This window comes from Mercenaria mercenaria, chromosome 2 (assembly GCF_021730395.1).
Source record: "Mercenaria mercenaria strain notata chromosome 2, MADL_Memer_1, whole genome shotgun sequence".
Classification (NCBI taxonomy): Eukaryota; Metazoa; Mollusca; class Bivalvia; order Venerida; family Veneridae; genus Mercenaria; species Mercenaria mercenaria.
Window position 1 is genome coordinate 36,382,459 of NC_069362.1, and position 24,478 is coordinate 36,406,936.

Genomic DNA, 24,478 nt, shown 5'->3' on the forward strand with positions numbered 1-24,478 from the left:
AACTTGGTATCCCCGGGGCAGGGCCTCTTTTCATCCCAGGGTCAAAATTTAAACAATTATGGTAGAGGACCACTAGGCAATGCAACATACCAAATATCAAAAGCCTTGACCTTGCAGTTTCAGGTTAGAAGTTTTTCCTATATATGTCTATGTTAAACTTGGGACCCCTTGGGTGGGGCCTCTTTTCACCTCAGGAGCATAATTTTAAATAATCTTGGTAAAGAACCACTTGGCAATGCTACATACCAAATATCAAAAGCTTAGGCCTTGCAGTTTCAGACAAAACGATTTTTAAAGATTTTCCTACATGTCTATGTAAAATTTGGTACCCCCGGGGCAGGGCCTCTTTTCACCCTAGGGGCATAATTTGAACAATCTTAGGAGAGGACCATAAGGCAATGCTACATACCAAATATCAAAGGCCTAGGCCTTGTGGTTTCAGACAAGAAGATTTTTAACCTTTTTTCCTATATAATTCTCTGTAAACCATGTGACCCCCGGGCGGGGCCATATTTGACCCTAGGGGAATAATTTGAACAATCTTGGTAGAGAACTACATTTTGTACTATATGATGCTACATACCAAATATCAAAGCCCTAAGCCCTGTGGTTTTGGACAAGAAGATATTTTAAGTTTTTCCTGAGTTCTGCTTGGATTTCAATTCTTTGAACAATTTTGAAAGGTTTTGACAGACGACGGACATCGAGCGGTCACAAAAGCCTTTGGCTCAGGTGAGCTAAAAAAAAACAACAAGCGATTATTAATTTCTGAACTAATCCACTTGTAAGTAAGTTCAATGTATTAAGTGTGACGACACTTTCAATACCTTAATGAATCACTAAAATAACCTTAAACTTGAAGATGGCTTTGGAAAAAGCACATATCCGCTCAGACATCTTCATTAAATGGAAGGGCAAATTGTAAGGTGATATCTAGTCATAGCAGATTTTTTGCCCTGACTGACATGACTGAAACTTGCCTTCCACACATCGTCTTAATATGTAGTTTGAATATACTCCAAAGAGGCAAAAATAAAGAGAGTAGACAAGAATGTTGCATTTTTAGCTCATGTAAATACAGAGTGCTCAGGATCATTCACTGTCTGTTTATTTTTTTATACTTCTTCTAATCTGAAACCATTATGGTGGAAATTGATGAAACTTGGCATGGTTGATCCTCAAAGGTATTAAAACAGATCCTTGGTTGCACATTTGGGCTGCTCTTCAATATCCCCTCCTTGGCCGCTGGTCTTATTTTAAAATAGTTTCAATTAAATGGTCCTTGGGTGACCTGCTACCACAATGTTTCAGTATTTCCTATTCCTATAAAACTTTAAGAATCTTCTTGTTAAAAACGGATATGTTACTTGTCCTCTGAGGTCACCTGATGATGAAAAAGACATCTGTGAAGTTCGAAAGCATTTAATCTAATGATTTTAGACAAACGTGCTTACATGCAAACATTTTGAGACACTGACGCAAATGAAAGAGTAACAATAATAGCTCAATTGTTTGAAAATTTTCAAATAGTCGAGCTATAAACTGAAGAATTTAGGGTTCATACTTAAACATGATTTAAGGAGATATGAAATCAATAGTTCTTACATCAAAGTTTTCTTATTCAACCAACCAAGCAAGGCCCGACTCTTTAAACTTGTCGGGATTTGTAACAAAATACAGAGATCAAATGAAATTTTTTTATAACAATACAAACGTAAGTGAATGATGCTTTATTTTTCTGTTTCATGTTATCAAACTATGGGGTTTCTAACAAAAATCTGCTTACAATATACGAGTAAAAACATGAGCTTAGGAATGTTTATTTATAAATAAAATTTTCTACAATCATCTCAAAGTTCGTATCACAAGTAAGTGAGCTGAAATTCAAGCTGGAAAATAATGAAGTCTCCATTGCAAAGTTCGAACTTTTGTTACGCTAGTTATGAAGCTTTTTTTAAGCTAGCTGTGAATTTGTTGTTATGCTAGTTACAGGCCAGCATGTCTCTATATTATGCTCCAAATTAGAGTATTAGACACATAAATCATTAAAACTGTTCTTATTTTTATAAGCATTTACCTTGAAAGGCAGTGAGATTCATTTGAAGAGGTTAGAATACAATGTAATGGTCAGAAACTGATTAGAATGTTAAAGGGGCAATCATTTGGTCAGAAACTGGGGACAATCATTTTTTCTTTAAATGTATATATAATTTCTTTTTCTTTACAGTAGCAGCAGACATGGCACATAATTCAAGTAATGTTTCTTTGTAAAATTTCTGTAACATGTTACCACCATCTTTAGCTCTAACTAATCTTTACATAAAATTCAAGCTTAGTGAGAAGATGTTTTTGTTCATATAAAATAAAGGCGATATAAATGTTTAACACGAAGCCCTCGATCATGTACTCAGTCAGGGAGGAAAATTTTTTGATCTTCTGATTAAAAAGCATAAAGCATACAAAATGAAGGGAGAGCCAGACAAACGTCTAGTAAAAACTGTCACAATTCAAAGAAAAACTTTTAAAAAATCATTAAAGTAAAAATGATAAAACCAGCTGTCTAATTGCTCTAAGTATTATACATATATATATTGGCACATACTGTTACAAAAAGGCACACACTCTTTTTTCAAATAATAACAAATTTCCATTGCTTTTTTAATTCGACACTACGTTGAGTTTAACACCATCGTGATGAAGTCTTTTATCAAAATGACAATTCAACATTACTCTACGTACACTCTTTAAGATTTCTGAAAGGTTCAACATTATTTGGACAATGGACTTCAAAACGTTGTTAACAAGTTGGCACTCTTTACTAAAATAAACCATTGTAAATTGGTTAGACATTATTGAAGTTAAGTAGCAGAGACCTTTGTGACAATATATCAGTCACCCAATTATATAACGGTGTATTCTTTATTCACTACTGAATTTGTAGATCTTTTCCATCAAAGGTAACTCTTCTGCATCATCATGAATACAGAACTTTACAGGATTTTTTTGCTTATACTTGTATCTGATTTAATCCAATTGCATCAATACCAGATTTCATCAGTATTTAGTGATAAAAACAATATATTTAATAACTGTTGCACATAAGTGTAAGCTGAATTAAACTATCTCAAAAACTAACATGAAAGATATAACAATTTACAGCACTTCGTTGTAGGAATATTTCCTGCCACCATAAAATACAAAACTAACACATGTACAATAGCTGCTGTATTTCTATCTACATTTGATCACTTGACCACATGATAAATTGAACTTGATATTCATTATTTTCACTTGGGTTCAAAATTACATTGTATGTTAAGTATTTAATGCATCATATATATTTTTTAGGAAAATTCCAAAAAATTCAATTAAAAATCTCTTCCCATGTGCCTATTACACTAAATCAGGATGTAAAATTTTGTATATTGGAATGTATTATACAGTAGTTATAAGTTGTATTTAACAAAATGCTATATTTACGGCAAGCAGCTACATGGTATTATGAAGCTAAGACAAAATACTTGATGTAATGCTGATACATATATCTGTATGAAAATACAAAAAAATAATTCTATTTTAAATCCTTTTATCACCAATTTATTAGATTTTTAAGTATTAAAACAAAATGGGTTATCTAATATACTGAAAAAATATTTAAATATTTCTTTACTGAAATACCTTTTTCAAAACAAATTTACCTAAAAAACAGCTTTAAAAATATTTTTAAAAAAACCTATAAAAATGAGCATTAATATCTTTTGGAAAAATGACCGATTTAATAAATTTCATGAAAAGCTCAATATATACATAAATATATCTGTTCTAAGTTTTAACATGTATCTAATCAGAACTGATGTTACACACAGCACCGACCTGTTATGATGTTAAACATAAATTTGTTATGAAGTCAGACATAGACCTGTTCAAATGTTACAAAAATGTTTGTTCGATGTTACACAGAGATCTGTTACAATGCTGGCATGATGTTACATATAGACAAGTTACAATGTTAAACATAGATCTGTTACAATGTTACTCAGAGACCTTGTATGGTGTTACATACAGATCTGTTACAATTTTGATATGATGTTACACATAGATCTACTATGATGTTACACAGATGTGTTAAAATACTGACATGATGTTACACATTGATCTGTTACAATTTTGATATGGTGTTACATAGAGATCTGATACAATGTTACACAGAGATCTGTTGGAATGCTGTTAATAAATATGTCACCATGTTACAAATATTAAATTGCTTTTATGTTTGTTTTCATGCTACAAAAGTTGACATTTTAAGATCATTAAATTTGTTGTTGTTGTCTCGCACATCTTTACAGCTTCTTGACATCCTTGTGACCATTTGGATCATACTGGCCTGAAATATGGAAAATAACACTTAAAGTGACAGCAGACAGCACATGCGATTACAGGAGATACACAAGAAAATTAAGTTCAAAAGGGGAGAGAACTGACAATTATTCCTTCCCTATAATAGAGGTATGGCTCTTTATATCTGCCCTTCCTCTCAGTACTGTCAAAGTTATTTTTCCAATTAAAATCAATACAAAGGATAAACAGGACATCACAGATATCATTAATACAACAAGAGGACAATGATGGTCCTGAATCGCTCACCTGTCCTCACATGACCCAGTTTTGAACTGAGTACGTCGTCGCTTTTTCTATTATTTGACATAGTGACCTAGTTTTTGAGCACATGTGACACTGTTCTGTTTTCTGTTTTTGGGTTTAATGCCATTTTTTAACAGTATTTCAGTCATGTAACGGCGGGCAGTTAACCTAACCAGTTTTCCTGGATTCTGTACCAGTACAAACCTGTTCTCCGCAAGTAACTGCCAACTTCCCCACATGAATGATCAGAGGTGGAGGACTAATGATTTCAGACACAATGTCGTTTATCAAACAGTCACGGAGAACATACGCCCCGCCCGAGGATCGAACTCGCGACCCCGCGATCCATAGACCAACGCTCTTACCTACTGAGCTAAGCGGGCGGGCTACATGTGACTCAGTTTTGAACTGACTTAGATATCATCAAGGTGAACATTCTTGCCAATTTTCATGAAGATCCATTGAAAAATATGACCTCTAGAATGGTCACAAGGTTTTTCTATTATTTGACCTAATGACCTAGTTTTTGAAGGCACGTGACCCACTTTTGAACTTGACCTAGATATCATCAAAGTGAACATTCTCACCAATTTTCATGAAAATCTCATGAAAAATATGGCCTCTAGAGAGGTCACAAGGTTTTTCTATTTTTAGACCTACTGACCTAGTTTTTGACCGTACGTCACCCAGTTTCAAACTTGACCTAGATATCATCAAGGTTAACATTCTCACCAATTTTCATGAAGATCCATTGAAAAATATGGCCTCTAGGGAGGTCACAAGGTTTTTCTATTTTTAGACCTACTGACTTAGTTTTTGACCGCATGTGACCCAGTTTCAAACTTGACCTAGATATCATCAAGGTGAACATTCTCACCAATTTTCATGAAGATCCGTTGAGAAATGCGGCCTCTAGCAAGGTCAAATGGTTTTTCTATTTTTAGACCTACTGACCTAGTTTTTGACCGCACGTAACCTAGTTTCGAACTTGACCTAGATATCATCAAGGTGAACATTTTGATCAATTTTCATGAAGATCTCATGAAAAATATGGCCTCAAGAGAGGTCACAAGGTTTTTCTATTTTTAGACCTACTGGCCTAGTTATTGACCGCACGTGACCTAGTTTCAAACTTGACCTAGACATCATCAAGATGAACATTCTGACTAATTTTCATAAAGATCCCATGAAAAATATGGCCTCTAGAGAGGTCACAAGGTTTTTCTATTTTTAGACCTACTGACCTAGTTTTTGACCATACGTGACCCAGTTTCAAACTTGACCTAGTTATCATCAAGATGAACATTCTGACCAATTTTCATAAAGATCCCATGAAAAATGTGACCTCTAGAGTGGTCACAAGCAAAAGTTTACGGACGCACGGACGCACACACGGACGACGGACGACGCACGATCACAAAAACTCACCTTGTCACTTTGTGACAGGTGAGCTAAAAATTATCTTTTTTATCCACTTCAGGGAGCAATAAATGTCCTGCAATACACTGTATGGCAAATAAGAAGACAGTTGCAAGTGAAATGAGATACACACACAATATATCAAAAAGATATTTAAGTTTCCAATCAATTAAATGACAATTACTGTGGTGTTACTCTGGTGTTACTGTGTTGATAAAGTGTAGAGTCTGACTGGATTTACTTATTAAATAATTAAGGCATTTGAGTAGCTTGTGGCCATATATATCAACAGTTCAAATGCACAGGAATTATACCAAGAGGGCATTGTGCCACCTAGGCACATTATACCTACAATCCTGTTCATGCTGAGCACCAAGCAAAGAAGCTACTAGTACCATTTTTCATGTCTTTTTCATTTGACACTGGCAGGCAGCAAATTATTTTGATTCTAACATAATATCAAGGATTACTATGTTCCTTGACAGTATCCTATAAATATTAGTCCGTTTTTTTTTCTTTTTAATACTGCTATGTTTGAAGCTATGACGTAATAACTGGGACATACAGTGATACTGGTGCATAATGTTGTCACTATTTTGGTCTTCTTTGTTTGATATGAAAACAAACTTGGTCATGCTAGACTCATAATATCCTTTTAATCTTCCATATTTGTAACAAGTATTACATCTTACCACAATGGCCACCTCCCAACTTCTTGGTGCCAACAATTTCATTTCCGTTGATATCAACACACCAGCAGTAACCAGAGTTGTCATGGCATTGCTCACGCTCATAATAACCTTCTTTATCACAGCGTGGAACCCAAACCTCTACAGAGTAAAACATTATTTTCAATTATCACAGCTGGGAACCAAATGAACAAAACATTAATTATCACTGGTAATTTAGGAGCAATTTCTACAATCCTAAAAAATCATAACATTAATTTTCTCCATCATTAACTGGACACCACATTCTAGTTACTATGACAACAGAAGCAGAATGTCCTATAATTCCATTCCGCCTTCAAGTTTCCCAGCTAATCAAGGAATTAGAATAAGAAAATTCAGTGCATCATCAAAATGGTAACAAATGTTTTACTTACTAGGATCTGTGAGGCGTTTCTTCTCCAAGCATGGGGGAACTGTAATTATTAAAGAAAATTAGACTGAGCAAGACGTAACTGAAATTAAAAAGGTAAATCATGACAGGTTTTGCTTTTACTGTGGTCAGTGTGTTTCTAAAGACATTTCAGTTATGTACTGGCACACACTACATACTAGAGTCTGTACCAGTCTTAATTCTTGCATGCTGCTAGTAAATGACAATTTCTTATCAAGAATCAAATCTAGAAAGGATCTAATAACTGCTCTTATCTACACTTAACTTGAGAAATACTTGATGCATACCTTTTATAATGGATAGAGAGAAAACACAAAAGTCATCTACAAGGGGAGATTTTATTCACGGTGAGGACACCTAAATTGCACAGGTGCTTCATACAGAGAATTTTACAAGAAACTTAAATTCCTGGATGCTATGCTTGTCATATTTCTGTAATAATTACAACACAATTAAGGTAACAAATACCCTTTAAATTATGAGAAATGAAATGGAGCAGCCAGCTGTTTAATGCAACAGACAAGACTACAGATAGGGCTTCAACCAACGATAATAAAATGACAATGTCTGTATGCTACAAACCCTAGCCACAATCCTAGTAGCACACAATGTACAAGGCAATTAAAAGGGATGGGCTCTGTATGTGTTAATCCAATACAGAATATAAGTATCCTGACCATTTGTCGTTTTTTGTTTTTCTGCTTCCTCCCTAGTGTCCTTTACAAGCCAGTCTGTTCATAAACAGGAAGTGAGTCACTTACTTGTGTATGCCATACAGCAGCACCATTCTCCATGTGTGAGGGCGCCATCCTTGTCTGTGTCACATGACTTGAACAATGGCTTCATGCAAGGCTCTCGTCTGTTTGCTGACATCATCTCCATTTCCTTCTCACCGAGGATCCTGTTCCTATCTTTGTCCTGTTTCCTGAACTCCCACATGGCAGACTTGGAACACTTGCAATGTTTGTCTGAAAATGGAAGTTATAATGGCAGTTGTATATTATTACTGTCTTTAGTAGCTATATTACAAGACCTATGTGCTCTCTGCAAGTAACTGTAGTTACAATAGTTGCAAATAATGAACAAATAGCCTCCCTTGTCCATACTGTTGCACTGTCAACTTCTCAAAAGAGAGCAATACAAAACCCAGCCGCCCTGGACAGGTAGTGACTTTAAGTTCACTGTCTAAGAATCACCAACTTGCCTCTCATTGCAGTTAGTTTGAATATCCCCTTGGTACATATAATGAAAGATTCTTTCATGCGAGTTCTTTCATGTGAGCTACGAAGCTGGTTTGCAGAAAGTTGGTGGATCAATCCTACCAGTACCAACCCATGTGTAAAATAATGGCAAGAGTTGCATTAAAACCTAACATAGCTTAGAAAGCCTCCATAATTATAAAATCTCATGCTGGCGTGGTTTGGAACTCGAAAACTTAAATTGAATAAACCAATGAAACAGATATACTTACGTGATTCCGTACTGACCATATCAACGACAGCTCGCTTTCCCCTCAGACTTTTCTTCAAGTCGCTCTTCTTCATGTCAAGCCCATAATCCTTGTCCATGAACATGAAGTGGTGTTTTTTGTGATGCTTCCTGCCGTGTTTCTTATGCTTCATCTTGTGATGTTCTCGCCGACTCTCCGTGTGCATCAGAACAAACCATCCAACCATACGCTTCCTCAATTCATACAGTTCAGTGGGGCGACATTCTGGAAATATGGAAATTTGACTTTGATTATATAATTCTATAGAAGAATAAATCACCTGGTAGAAAATTCATTTATTAAATAGATAACAGATTAGATTGAACAGAAAATCACTGACTTGTGTTGTCAGGAGGACAAGGCCTTAAACTAATAAAAAATAAATAAAAAGATATTATTACATGATATAAGTGAATGTGAGAATTGAAATGTTTTTTTTCTTTTTTGAGCATTGGGGATATCATCAAGGAAGTAAAAATCAACATAAGTCATTGAGAGAAATGACAGTGGATAGGGATAGAGGTTAGATCTGGGGAGGGATACTGGATCTCAATATTATCATCAGAAATAAGTAAAACTAAGAAGTGCAGAAGTGTGTAATAAAACTTTAAGCAACACTATAATCTCACTCCAGTGGCCTTAACCTTTGAGGTAGTTGATCCTCAATCAAAGGATGTCTGGTCCTTACTAAGATCAATATTTATGTAAGTTTTGATGATATAGTGGCAGCAGTCAAGCAAATAAAAAACCTGCCATAAAACTTTAACCAGCAAAGGTACAACATTTGACCTAAGTGACCTTGACCCTTTACCAAGACCAACACCATGTGAAGTTTGATGAAGACGGTGGTAGTAGTCAAGGAGACAGTGATATTGAGAAGGTTGCTACAAAACTTCAACCTTAAAGCAATGGCGATGGCAATGCCAGGTGAAATACAACAGCCCTCCTTACTTTTCAAACAGTCAGGGTGTGAAGCATACAACAAAACTCGTAAGTTTTGTAAAAAAAAAAACACATCATGAATCCCATACTTATAGGTGACAATAGTGTGAAAACTAGTGTCCTACTGTTATAACAAATCACAATAGTGTCACAACTTGTGCATAGTTTTACTCTTGTTCTTTGGTATTACGGCCAGATCAAGGATGATAGGCAAGAGGGGATGGGTGTGTCACAGATACACAGCTTTATGCAGATATATTAGAACTGTTAACTGCATACGACATTTAAACTGCTCCAAGACTTCTTGTTTTTCACTTTTCTAATACATTACAGTTCATCCGGAACCCCATGTAATAATACATTTACAATATAATAATTAATACAGTTTGCTGGCAAAGCATGGTAAAAAATGACCAAGACTTTTTTCTTTTAAGGCCTTACAAAAATGCATGTCTGACAAATTTTAAATTGTATACCCTACCTCTACCGAAGAGCCTAAGGAGTTTCTTTTACTGAGTATTCTACAAAAGCTTGGGCTTCTCAGGTACAAAAATGTTCTATACAGCTTACAAACTAATTCATAGATTCATCTACATAAACACATTCTATGTTTGCTAATATAATTTTGATGACCTATTAATTACAGATATTTTATATCCATACCTATCTAAATGCCAGAAATTACTACAGAAGACAAAGGATATAGCACATTTTCTCTCTATCTTTGATTTCTCTCTACCTTTGATAACTGAAATATCTATATTCAAGTAGTTAACAGGAAACTATGAAAATAATAATTATCAAAGGGTATAGACACATGCTGTGATCTGAACTTTCTTGAATATTCAGAAAATATTAGAACAGACTATGCCATTTCTATCGTACTGAAATGAAAGTCTTATACCAGCAAAATCAATATAGAATATAAAAGTGCTAAGTAATTTGCACTTTCTTCAGACAGAAAACCTTGGGAGATTTTTCCCTTTCAGAAATATCTTTAACCTTTAGCCTGCAAGTGATTCTGCCTCTGTGATCAGTGCAGACCAAAACAGCCTGCACATCCTATAATAAATACTACTGCCCAAATAGAATTATGCCCGACTCCAACCAGTCCATTTAAGAAATTTAGCAGGGTAATGGTTAAAATATATATCAATGATTTGGTATGAATTATTTTGGGTTTAGACAGCTTCTTGTTCAACATAGTTATGTTGTAGTGTGACAATATTGTGTAAAATATAATCAAATATTCATCTTTGCAGTGGAAACCATGAGGTTAAATTCTCAAACCACAGACTGCATTGCTTGACTTCAATCAACTCATTTTAATCAAAGGTGTGGTTTAGTAATTACAATGAACTAATTGTTATATAGTTAGAATAATGATCTATACAGGTGAAACAGGTTTTAGATGCATGTAAATTTAATTGTAAACCTACAACTTGCACAAAGCAAAAAACAAACATTCTTTTCAACAGTGTTAATCTGATTTGCATAATTTATACGTAATTAAGCAAATTTTCAAAGCCAACTACTTTACCGTAATGAATTGACCAATCTTCTACAGTAAACTATTACTATAAAATTGCAAGCAACAGACATATGATTACACTTTACAAATTGTTGTCCTCATTATTTTATGTAAACTGCTATTTGTTTAAAACAATTTCAGAAATTATGCAATGAAAGCAATTTTGAAATATGAGTTTAACTGAATGTACCATAATATTTGATCTAGAAGATATAAAATATGAGACCAACTTCATATGAATCCAGTTAATTTATATATCTTCTTGCAATCAGTAATGACAATACATGTCCAATTAAGTAACCACATACCTTGTGCAGTGTTTGCGACAGCTTCATTAGCAAATTTCTCCATGTCCAGATCCTTGACAGTCTGAAAGTTAAATAGTACCTTAAGTAACTAAAATATAAACTAATCTCACTAATGCTATAAAGGTTTTGTTAGCAATTAATCTTTCTTTAAAACTAGAGTGCTTGGACTTAGACTTCATTCTCAGAAAAAATCTTTCCAACTGAATTTGGCATCCCTGGACAATATAATATGAGCCATGCCATGAGAAAAACAACACAGTGGATTATCGACCAGCATGGATCCAGACCAGCCTGTGCATCTGCGCAGTCTGGTCAGGATCCATGCTGTTCGCTTTTAAGGCCTATTGCAATTAGAGAAACTGTTAGTGAACAGCATGGATCCTGACCAGACTGCGTGGATGCGCAGGCTGGTCTGGATCCATGCTGGTCGCAAACCACTATGTTGGTTTTCTCATGGCGCGGCTCAATTATTATCAATGTCCTTGGTATAACTACAGAAGATTACAATCAGAGACAATGTCATAAGGATGTGGCATCAGATTCCTAGCCTCAGAAGTCATTAGTCTTAATTCTGTCTTATGTGCAATTTGGCCATCCCTTAAATTGTTGATACCAATTATCTACAGCATGGTTTTGGTAAGAAGCATCAAGAACAAGAGCTCTTTAGACAGCATACACCTGAAGTTTAAGATCAGAGGAGAATAAATTAAAATATTAAAACAGATTGTGTATGTGTGTCTGTGTGTGTGTGTGGTTAAGGGCTTTTGTGTGGCGGGAGGGTTTTTTTAGGAGATGGGGAAGATGCTGGGCACTGGTCAAAGGGGGAAAAATCATGCAAAAGAGGTTAATTTGGGGGAAAGTTCACAATGTTATATACATCGTGTTATAATTGACAAGTTGCCTACATCATTGCTGTATGTCAAACTTTGAAGGATGCAATGATTTTTAAGATAAGTGGATCTAATATTATTAAAACATAAAAATTAGAGATTTTTTTCACCACTAGACTTCGGAAAATTGATTTTTTTTGGGAAAAAATTTTCGATGGGAAGACGCCGACTATCCGCGTCACTTTCTTAGTAAAAATAACTCTGGGCGGCAGTGATATTATACTAAGGCACAAGAAACTGAGTGATATTTTTCGAGGAGGTTGGGTGGGAGAAGGGTAATGTGGGTGTGTTGTGGGGAAGTGGGTGCAAATTGAAATTTATGCTACAAACAGTAAATAATACAGACAGACACAAGTGCCAACACATAATAATATTATCCTGCTTTTCCAAAGTGAGTGTGTAATAACTTGTGAGAATGTTTTTAAAAAGTGATGTGAGAGAAACATTTGATTAATCACACACTTTATTAAATATTGTTTTTATCATCTCCATGGTTTTTTAAAACATATTTTATGTAATTAATGACAGAAAATGTAAAAGTAAAATCAAAAATGGAAGAAATTATTGTAAAGCTACTCAAAGGGTCACAAGATTTTGTCTGCGCTGTACTAAGTGGTCGAAGTCTGGTAGTGATTTTGTCACTTTTTTACCTATTACCCAAGGACGTCTGCAAAACTTACCTTAATGTGGATTTTCTTCTTGTCTGCTCGTTTTTTGTTGTAGTCATGGATGAGATCATATACATCCTTCATCTCTTCTGCCCTACCAAGTTCTTTATCCAGAAAGTCACTTTTTCTGTCATTCTTTCTGTCATTCTTCAGCACATCCTTTTCCTTGTGGAAGGAGCGGAACAGACGTCGACTGAAGAGAAAAATACTGAGTAAAATGCAATCAACTGTGAGATAAAATGAAAAAAACAGTGTTGGGCATTATGGAAACAATTTCTTTATACAAGTAATCTATTTACAAACATTCATAACATTAAATTTCACATGAAGTATTTAAACAGGTAAATGAAGTACTGCCATGCATGAAGGTAACTAGTTATCAACTGCAGTATATATTAAACCTTATGATCTAACATCTGTCAATGATACACAATACTATGCTATATACCCAGTAAGTTTTCATGCAAAATATTTAGGTTTGAAAACGCATGTCTGAAAGAGATGTTCATTGCATTAAAACTGCATTTAAATAATTATGTTTAAAAAAGAATTTAATAACATTTCACTTTTTGAATTTGTGGTAAAATAAAGAAAAGATGTAATGTCAGATACTTCATCACATTAAAGGGAAGTAATTGTGAAGAAAAAAGAAACACCCACAGGTATTTTTATTAAGTCGATTGTCATGTTAAATGTTTATGCCAAATTATTTGAATATCCATTATTACAATAATATTATACTTTCACCTCCAAATGTGACCTTGAACTTTGAGCTATATTCTGTGTATTGTGCCAGACATGTAATCTCATAATGGGGAGCACTTGCTGGGTGATATTAAAGTCCTTTAATGGTTGGCAGTTGTGGACCAGAAACAAAAATAGGGGTGAAATAATGAAACAATGGACAGAAAGGTGCACTCCTTTAGTCACTGAAACTCTTCTAACATGAAGGAGGCAGTCATTTTGCAGCTTGCCTTTTAAATGGCTCCCTTGTGAAGAACAGTCATACTGCTTTATTGACAGAAACTAACACTTTGGACAAAACAGGTACAGTCTTAGAAGATGGGAAACATCTTCACCTCTATTCTCTTCATTATAAAGTCTACTTTGGTAAAAAGCAAAATCATAAAAGATTGTGGTGAGCACAGCTATACATCATCTATTTCTGCACATCCTGTATAGCTAGACCATTCATAACAGGACAGTTTTATACATTGGACAAATATAGATCTCACCACAAAACACAGTAAATCATGTATATGCAGCTTTCTCATTACAACTAATAACGATCAAATTTTCTTTTGACCTATTACAGATAAACCATTTCAAACCAAAAGTGATCATTTGCTGAAATGTATTCTAGCTGTAAGTTGAATTCCACTTACAAAAACACAAGAAGTGCTGCCAAATGTCTGAACACAGAAAAAAATGGAGGTGTTTTTAAACAAATGCAATTATCAACTCATTTTTCTAAGCAACATATAACTGCAGATTACAATCAGACTTGAAACATGTAACTAACAACTACCAGATATAAAACATATAGCAGACAACAGTACTGTTACGCAAGAAATATCAATGGCAATGTTAGGGCCTCCGTGGCCAAGTGGTTATGGTCGCTGACTTCAAATCACTTGCCCCTCATCGATGTGGGTTCAAGCTAGTCAGTCAGGGCTTTGAATTCTTCATGTGAGGAAGCCATCCAGCTGGCTTACAGGTCGGTGGTTCTACACAGGTGCCCGCTCGTGATGAAATAATGCACTGAGGGGCACCTGGGGTCTTCCTCCACCATTAAAAAGCTGGAAAGTCACCATATGACCAATCATGTGTCGGTGCAACGATAAATCCAACCAAAAAAAAAAAGACTGAGGAGAAAGGGTTTGCATTGGTCATTTGGGTAAAATCAGTGGGGTAAGCATTTGGGTAAAGGCCGTAATAAATGTCATGATGTCAAGTCAATTATAATAGTCTAATAGAAAACTGCAGGTATTACGGAAGATGTCTCTAAAAGGCTTCTGCTATTGAAAAGAAAATTAGCCAGGACAATGAAATGTATACCTTATATATTATATCTAAAACTTCCAGAAATGAAACTGTAAACCTCAGGGAAACTTACAAGAATGCAGTCCAAGTTGTCTTCAAAAGCCAAAATTCTTATATACCTAAGCTGACTATTTTATATGAAGAAAAACAACTTTAAACTTTTAAATTTATGAATAGGTTAAGATTTTCACCTACTTAACGGTCTGACAATCAACACACACTAGAATTCTAGATCACTTGAATATTGAAGTGCACAAATATAGTTCATTTTTTATAGGTAAATGTATTATAATATTGTATTACATATCAAGTATCTGGGTTCTGCCAAGTACCCTTCGTCTACATTACAAGATGACATGATATTTAGTCACAAATATGGAGATGTCAAAACAAAGTTAACATTATACATAAACAAAAAACTGCAATGGCAAATAAATTATGCACATCTGCAAATTTCATTTCAAAGTGCACTTTAATATATATAATAGTTTCACATACAAAAGCTAGTAATGAGTAACTAAATATCATTATTTTGGGTTTCCCCTAGACAAAATAGGCCAGACTTTTTCCTGGACACAATGGCAACTTAATCAATTCCCCATTATTGATCTTCTTCAAAATAAAAGTTAAGGTAGTTCTGCATGTCTAAAAACCTGTTGTTTTTTTTTTTGTTGAGTTCAACGTCACAACAACACAACTATAGGTCATATGGTGACTTTCCAGCTTTGATGATGGAGGAAGACCCCACGGTGCCTCAACAGTTCAAGCTAAATTTCATCATTGGCGAGCACCTGGATTGAACCACTGACCATTCGTAAACCAGCTGGATGGCTTCCTCACATGAAGAAGTCAATGCCCTGAATAAGGCTAGAACCCACATCGGTGAGAGGCAAGTGATTTGAAGTCAGCAACCTTAACCTGCCCACAAAAGACCTGTGAGTAAATTCATTAAAGCAGAAATGTTACTCAGCTTAGTATGTGTAGATCTAGTTACCAATGGGCAAATGTCTTAGAAACAAGCTAACAGACCTAACAGGTGACCTCTCAATCTTATTTAACAATATTAGCCTTCAGGCTGCTAAATTTCTAAAGTGGACTGGTCCATCATTCAATTTTGGCAATACATTTATTATTCAGAGGGGTGTTCACTGAAAATTTACTGACTGAATAGCGAACAGTGCAGACCATGATCAGTCTGCACGAATGTGCAAGCTGATATTGGTCTGCATGCATTCGAGGTCACAAAGGCAAAATCAATTGCTGCTAGATCTACATGTAGCAGGCTAAAGGTTAATTTCAACAAATGATCACTGTTGATTTGAAATGGTTTATCTGTAATGGGTCAAAAAAGAAAATTTGATCGTTATTAGTTTTAATTAGAAAGATGCACTCTAACAAACTGTTTTACATAATTTACTGTGTTTTGTGGTAAGATCTATATTTGTCCAGTGTAAACTGTCCAGTTATGAATAGTATTATTATCTTATAAGAAGAAACAGACGGCATGAGATCCAAATTTTCAAAACAATGTTGAACAATGAGATCTTTTAATTTGCCAAATTTTCTAAGTACGGTATATTTTGAAGTTTTGAAAAATCAGCTGTCAATAACATGCTCAATAGCCGCCTCTATATCCTTGAGCCTAGTGGTAGAGCATCCGTTTTGAGTGCAGGAGGTTGTGCGTTCGATCCCCTGCCACGTGAAAAATGGTACCAGTAGTTCCCTTGCTTGGCGCTCTCAGGGAAACTGGCCTCTTCTCTCATACCTCTCATACCCTCGAGGTGATGGATTCCATAAGGAACTAGGTATCAAGAGTGATTAATATAAGTTGTAGAGCTTGCTTCACAACCGACCAAAAATAAATTAGTACAAACTAATAAAATGCTACATTGTAGAAAAATGTTGATTTGAACAAAATGTATATTCACTAAATCATACGTGTACATACGAGAACTGAAAATTAGGCCTAGGAGTTGAAGAATGCTTGCCTTTAACCCTTTAAAATCTTTTTCATTTCAGTATCTTAAAACTTATATAAATAAGGTATGTTGTTACATGTATATATACAATATTGTATTACAAGAGATAGTTTTATGGTCACATGATAAATTTGCAGTAGCTCTTTCACAAAATTACAAAAGAAGAAGTAATGTTATGTGTATACAGATTTTATTATTTTACATATCTTGAAGTATAATGATATTATGTTGTACATATTAAGTGTTGTTGTTTTATTTTCCAGGCTACTTTGGAGCTGAAATTCAGCCCCAATCCCAGTAGCAAATAGTATGTGTTTTTCTTGCAAATATACATATATTATACAAAAAAAAGGGTTGAAAACGAAAGAAAACTTATATTACAAGGGTTCTCTCCCTATTTAACAACAATATATTTACATCTTTGGCGGATAATTATTTCATTCAATTAAAGAGTTAAACAGATTATTACAACTGAGATGTAAGAAAATTTTCAAATATTTTTTTTTTTGAACTTTACAAAAGATAATTAAAATGTAATGTTATCTAAATACAACAGAATAAAATAGATTTTGCATAAGCAAAACAATCCTTCATATCTTGGTATCTGACAAGGTTGACACAGACCAATAAATACATTAGTAATGAATTAACACTGTGTTTTGCACTGATGAATTTGTACTGCTTGTTTATAGATAAATGTGGTTTAGTTCATGTATTTTGCCCTGGAGGTATATGATGGGAATGAACAATGCATCATTTACCTTAAATGTCTCACATCCTACAGTGTAAAATATTTTTTTAATAATGACGCATTTATCAGTTCACCACATCTATACCAACGAGATCCTTTATAAAATCAAGAACAATTGAAAAAATTTCATTTGTATCAATGAGATCCTATGAGTTTGACCTCAAGAATGATTAGAAATTTTTCATTGGTATCAATGAGATCCTATGATCATGACCTCAAGAATGATTAGAAAATTTTCATTTGTATTAATGAGATCCTATGAGTTTGACCTCAAGAATGATTAGAAACTTTTCATTGGTATCAATGAGATCCTATGATCATGACCTCAAAAATCATAAGAAAATTTTCATTTGTATTAATGAGATCCTATGAGTTTGACCTCAAGAATAATTAGAAACTTTTCATTGGTATCAATGAGATCCTATGATCATGACCTCAAGAATGATTAGAAAATTTTCATTTGTATTAATGAGATCCTATGAGTTTGACCTCAAGAATGATTAGAAATTTTTCATTGGTATCAAGGAGATCCTATGATCATGACCTCAAGAACCATTAGAAAATTTTCATTTGTATTAATGAGATCCTATGAGTTTGACCTCAAGAATAATTAGAAACTTTTCATTGGTATCAATGAGATCCTATGATCATGACCTCAAAAATCATTAGAAAATTTTCATTTGTATTAAGGAGATCCTATGAGTTTGACCTCAAGAATAATTAGAAACTTTTCATTGGTATCAATGAGATCCTACGATTATGACCTCAGGAATAATTAGAAATTTTTCATTTGTATCAATGAAATCCTACAATTATGACTGCAAGAATAATTAGAAACTTTTCACTGGTATATCAATGAGAAATATGACCTCAGGAACAAGCAGGAACCTATCATCTGTAACAAGGAGAACCTTTCAGTATGATCTCATGAACAAAATTGAGCCACGTCATGAGAAAACCAACATAATGGGTTTGCGACCAGCATGGATCCAGACCAGTCTGCGCATCCACGCAGTCTGGTCAGGATCCATGCTGTTCGCTATCAAGGCCTACTGGAATAAGAGAAACTGTTAGCGAACAGCATGGATCCTGACCAGACTGCGCGGATGCGCAGGCTGGTCTGGATCCATGCTGGTCGCAAAGCTACTATGTTGGTTTTCTCATGACACGGCTCAATTAGACACTCTTCATTTGTATCATTGAGATCTTTTAATAATGACATCAAGAACAGCCGGAGTTTTCTCATCTGCATCAGTCATGTCAATGAGATCCTATTGTTATAACTCAAGAATAATTATGAATTCTTCTTGGGCATCAATGACATCCAACAATTAAGATTTAAAATAAATTTGAACCTCTTTATCTATAAGTATATCAATACTAGTTTTTTATTACCATGCTATTATTATTGTTTGAAAAACAAATACACTTTATCTTTACTGAGTTTCTGGCTTTGCAACTAACTATGTTTCTATAGGTAGACACAGTGCAACTTCCCCACAAGTGCTATGTGACATCATAATTTTGAATGTATAATAACCATGGATTTTTATCTTAAGTTAAAGGAATAAGCATGTATATTAAACAGTGATTCACAATACAAGTGACTCCTTTGGCATTTTACAGATGAAAGATAACCATTCGGATAATCTTTCCAATTCATTTTAAACCTTTGGTGTAATTATAACCAGAGTATTTACCCTTAAAGTTTAAAGAATGTGAAAAACATTATCAGATTTCCTATGGATTGAAGCTAACATTTTTTACAAGCAAAGTTTCACAAAGAGACATGTTTCATAAATAATAATTACCTCCCTTGTGTCTATTTTTGGTTGCTTATATTTTTGATATAAAAAAACAACAACAAAACAACAACAGAATATCAATCATGACAAAGAAACAAGAATTTTTGTTCTAAAATCAAGACAATGCATATTTCTTACATATATAAATCCTCTTACATCACATATCTAACAATTGACAACAGTGTTGAAACAATAGCTACCAGACTCTGAAATTTATATTTTGAAATTTGGTTTTTGCATACCAGGCCCTGTATTCCTTTGCTTTGGGAGTAGCATGTTAGTGTTTAAGGGGAGAGAAATATACGCTAACAAGCTGAGTATCACTTCTGTACAAAGCATTTCATATATTCATTGAATAAAGAATCAGTTAAATCTAGATTCTACCTTTCCTTGAAATTTCTCTTGCTGATACATTTCTCCTCCCCAGTACCAGGATTGGAGATACAGAATTCCTTGTGCCCACATTTCAGTTTACATTCTGGAAAAAATAAAATAAAGATTTGTTATATAATTATTCTCTCTTTAAAAACTTAAGCTTGCTTTAATTGCCTGCTTGGCTCAGTAGGTAGGTCGGTCGGTCTACGGATTGCCAGGTCGCGAGTTCGATCCTCGGGAGGGCCGTATGTTCTCCGTGACTATTTGATATACAACGTGTCTGAAATGATTAGTCCTCCACCTCTGATTCATGTGGAGAAATTGGCAGTTACTTTATTAAGTAACGGAGAACAGGTTTGTACTGGTACAGAATCCAGGAACACTGGTCTAAGGTTAACTGCCGACCATTACATGACTGAAATACTGCTGAAAAACGGCATTAAACCCAAGACAAACAAACAAACATATTTTATTACTTTTTGATATAGAGTTATTACATTAACAATTTCAACATAGATAATCAAAGGGCAAAAGGGTAAAAAAAAATAAGCTAACTGTGACAAACCTGCTTCATTGCAAGAAACATGAATAATTGCTCAGCCTCAAGTGTTAAAAATATAAAATAGTAAGAATATGTCATAGATTTTCAATTTCCTGAAAGGTTTAAGGTGATAAATTGGTGGTAAGACAGTGATACACACATAATGGTAAAGATAAACTACCCTACCTGTATTTTTAGGTGGCTTCATCCACTTGTGATCAAACATAGATGTAACACCACCCTGAAAATAGAGCAGAATTCATAACAAGATCTGTTCGGAGGACAGCAATGCTCAACTTAATATATACAAAGCCTTGTCAATTTAATGAATATATTCGAACAGGCGGTATAATTTTGTAAAAATGTAAAACAGAGTTACATGTATGCAACCTTGTACAGTGCATGTAAGCTCACAGTGTACAAGTGTGTGAAGTTTCTATTCCCATTATGGGTACTGAGCTACATTGTATCACCTTACATAAACAACTTAACCAAAAATTGCTCAGTCAAAAAAAGGCATTATTTTGTAAAATGCGAAGTAGAGTTACGGAACCTTTGCAGTGCATGTCAGATCATCACAGAGACCAAGTGTGTGAAGTTTCAATCCATTTCCATAAGTGGTTACTGAGATACCAGCTTTCATACAAAAACTTAACCAAAAGCTGCCTGGATCCTGAAGAAGGTCATCTTATGACCGAAACCGGTAGATTAAAAAAAAATTATTCTATTTTACTTGGTGTGTTCATGTTGCCCAAATGATCAGTTTTTTATTATGGTGTTCAAAACCTGCTGAGTTGAAAAAGGAGCATAATTTTGTAAGAATGCAAAGAAGAGTTTTGCAACCTGTGCACTGCAAGCCAGATCATCACAGTGAAAAAGTGTGTCAAGTTTCAATCCATTAATTCCCATCAGTTGGTACATAGTGGGAGTGCACTGGTACAGGGAGGAGAGTGTGTTGGTAGTGGATGTGTGGGGAGTGCATCCTGAGATTCTTTAAGCATAAGGGTCCTAAGACAAGATTTTAACACTAAAAGACAGGACTTTTCATAGAAATTGTCCTGTTCACATGAAAAAGACAGGCCTTCTTCTAAAAGATACAGATTAAAAGTTGGTAATTTAAATTTGAAACATGATCTTGTAATGGTCTATACTCTATAGTAAGTTAATTACATCCTGGTGTTGAAGACCCACGTTTTTTATCATTAAGCACTTGGGAATGGGATTAATTTTGTAAAAATTCATGTAAGAGTTAATGGATTTGATACTGTAACCCTAAAAGATGAGTGTGTATCATTTTAGCTTAGTATTTGTAATGGTTAAAACACATTATTATACTCGAGTCCTAGAGTAACCTGGATGAAAAGGGGCATAACTCTTGAAATACTGCAAGTATTCACATATCTTTTCACTAAATATGTACACTGTCCTTATGTGCAGGTACATCAAGGTAAAGGTAAATTTTATTTACTGTCACTTTGTGAAAGAATGAACGTAAAATGAAGCTCTGTAGAGCTTTATGAGTGGCCTTATTTCAAGAACATTTAAAATCAATAGTAATTTGCTGGTACTTATTTACAGCTGGGCTGACTGGGGCAATTGTGATAAAGTGCCTTGTAAAATGGACACACCGCAATGACAGTAGCTAGGAGTCAAACCAGGGGCCTTCACCTCCGTAGGAAAGTATTAGCCCTCTTGACCATCTATTCTTGACTAATGCATGCGTCCACAGTCAATTAACAACTTAAGAATTTATGATAACTTTTAACAATTTTTTTTTCTGAATTTCTGATATATTATTATTGTCAATTTGCAGGTAGAAAAGAAGTTAGAAATTGTCAGGTGTTATATAGCCCTCCTTGTTAATCGAAAAGAACTGTGCTGTTCCGATCTAAATCAGTATTAAATAATTTGGACTATACATAGATCTATGTGAACTTAATTTTAATGAAGATACCTCTTTCATATCGAGATGTGATCCGCGCAGTCTGTCCTTATGCATTTTGTGATGAGAATGATGTGGTTTCTTCACGTTCATGTGGATGGAAGATTTCTTCTCCAATTTGTATTCATCGTGCCTTTTACCTTCACTAAACACAGTAATTGTGACCAAAAGCACGGCCACAACACTTAACACCTTCATTTCTATTTTTACAGTCAAATAAGGTATTTAATTATTGCTAAAATTCAGTTAAAACACTCCTGTAAAACTTTCGCGAAACTTTGACAACTTCGTGTCTCCTGTCACTTTATTGACTTCAAGATCAGTACATTACTAGGAGGGTTAGCATACACACTTTGAACTTTGTTATGTTCTTAATTGATAAAATTGAGTTAAAGGTAATCCAGATGGAAATTGGAAGTAAATGATCGCAAATCCTTTGCAGCACATTCTATTTGAGAGTGTGTATTGTTATTTATCGCTGTCAAAATTTTAATGATATTACCCGTCTGTGTAGTTGGACTCTTCCATGTCTACCTGGATGACGTCACGCTCACCTCACGTTATTACCTGTAGTTTATTCAGCGGACCGATATTTCTGCGGTTCCCGACCAACTACGAATTCTATGATACAATCAGCTATGATAAGAGTATGCAATCTATATGAAAGTACTAAATTTAATTAGTTACTTCACCTAGATATCATGTTTAGTCTGCGAAACCAGACTCGCTAGACATAATAAGGCATATCATATATATATATCTAGCATTTTAGTTGCACTTTTCCTATATATACACGGTGGCAAACCCACGTGACTTATTAGCTAAGGTTGCGAGTAAAATCGAACAAAAACTGGCTCGATTCAGGTAACATTTTTGCCACTTATTATCTTATTACTCGATGGGTTTTCACAACAGGCGTTCGCCTTTGGTTTGTAAATTAAGAAAATAAACGACAAAGGGGCCAGATTTTGATTTTACTCGCAACCTTAGCTAATAAGTCACGTGAGTTTGCCGTGAATACGGTGTCCCGTTAGAGCCATAACCGCATTTATAACAACGAAAGAACGATACGTCCAAATAACGAACCGACGATACTAAAAACATGAAAAAGTCGAAAGTACGATGATGATCCTTCGAAAGTACGAAATAAATTTGCATATAGGCTACTGTTTAGGCTTACTTTAAATTATGTTTTGGTAAAGGAATTATTCCGTCGGATTGTTGTAAGATAATTAGAAATCATATTCATATGTCCAGTACAGCTGATCCAAGCTAGGGTCCAGTGCCATACAGAGATATCTCACTATCATGTACAATGTATGAGATTTTAAAACCATCGCAAACACAGAGTAATGATATTTCATCCGATGATCAAAATATTTTAGAAAACATATACAACTGAACATGTATCTTCAGTTACCAATATTATTGATACAAGAATGAAGGATATTGCTGAAAATAAAGCTTATGTATGATTGCTGAAAATAAAACTAACGTATGATTGCTGATTTATGCCATTTCGTTCTGGCGTATCGGCACGTTTGAATGGGCCAACACACCAACATGCCAGGAAGACAAACTATAGCGTGCCAACACGCCAGAAATACAAAGTATAGCGGGCCAACACGACAGAAACACAAACTATAGCGGAAAAACACGCCAGAAGAGACAAACTATAGTGGACCAACACGCCAGAACGACAAACTATAGCGGACCAACACGCCAGAAAGACAAACTATAGCAGAACAACACGCCAAAAAGACAAACTATAGCTGGCCAACACGCCAGAAAGACAACCTATAGCTGGCCAACACGCCAGAAGAGACAAACTGTATCGAACTAACACGCCAGAAAGACAGCATACCAGAAAGACAAACTATAGCGGACCAACACGCTAGAAAGACAAACTATAGCGGACCAACACGCCAGAAAGACAAACTAGCGGACTAACACGCCAGAAAAACAAACTAGCGGGTCAATATGGCAAAAACCTTATTTGTCATAACGGCCCATTTCTATAGTAAACATAAAA

General features: G+C 34.8%; 1 protein-coding gene across 1 annotated transcript; it reads right to left on the reverse strand.

Moving 5' to 3' along the window:
* Positions 1 to 1,715: 1,715 nt before the first annotated feature.
* Positions 1,716 to 22,774, reverse strand: LOC123563726 (uncharacterized). Its single transcript, XM_045356692.2, has 10 exons — positions 22,459 to 22,774; positions 20,691 to 20,745; positions 19,973 to 20,066; positions 13,023 to 13,203; positions 11,453 to 11,513; positions 8,654 to 8,896; positions 7,944 to 8,150; positions 7,166 to 7,204; positions 6,753 to 6,890; positions 1,716 to 4,384 (listed from the first exon to the last, which is right to left on the reverse strand). Exons 1-10 carry the CDS (start codon positions 22,642 to 22,644, stop codon positions 4,341 to 4,343), a joined length of 1,248 nt encoding a protein of 415 aa, XP_045212627.1. The 5' UTR covers positions 22,645 to 22,774; the 3' UTR covers positions 1,716 to 4,340.
* Positions 22,775 to 24,478: the final 1,704 nt, after the last annotated feature.

Bases quoted from the DNA above. Each gene is read 5' to 3' on its own strand.
- LOC123563726 (XM_045356692.2), bottom strand. From the start codon at position 22,644: ATGAAGGTGTTAAGTGTTGTGGCCGTGCTTTTGGTCACAATTACTGTG. The intron at 13,204-19,972 runs GTAGAATCTAGA...TTTTCTCTTCAG, and splicing joins AAGAGAAATTTCAAGGAAAG to TCGACGTCTGTTCCGCTCCT. The intron at 7,205-7,943 runs GTAAGTGACTCA...TAATAATTACAG, and splicing joins CTGCTGTATGGCATACACAA to TTCCCCCATGCTTGGAGAAG.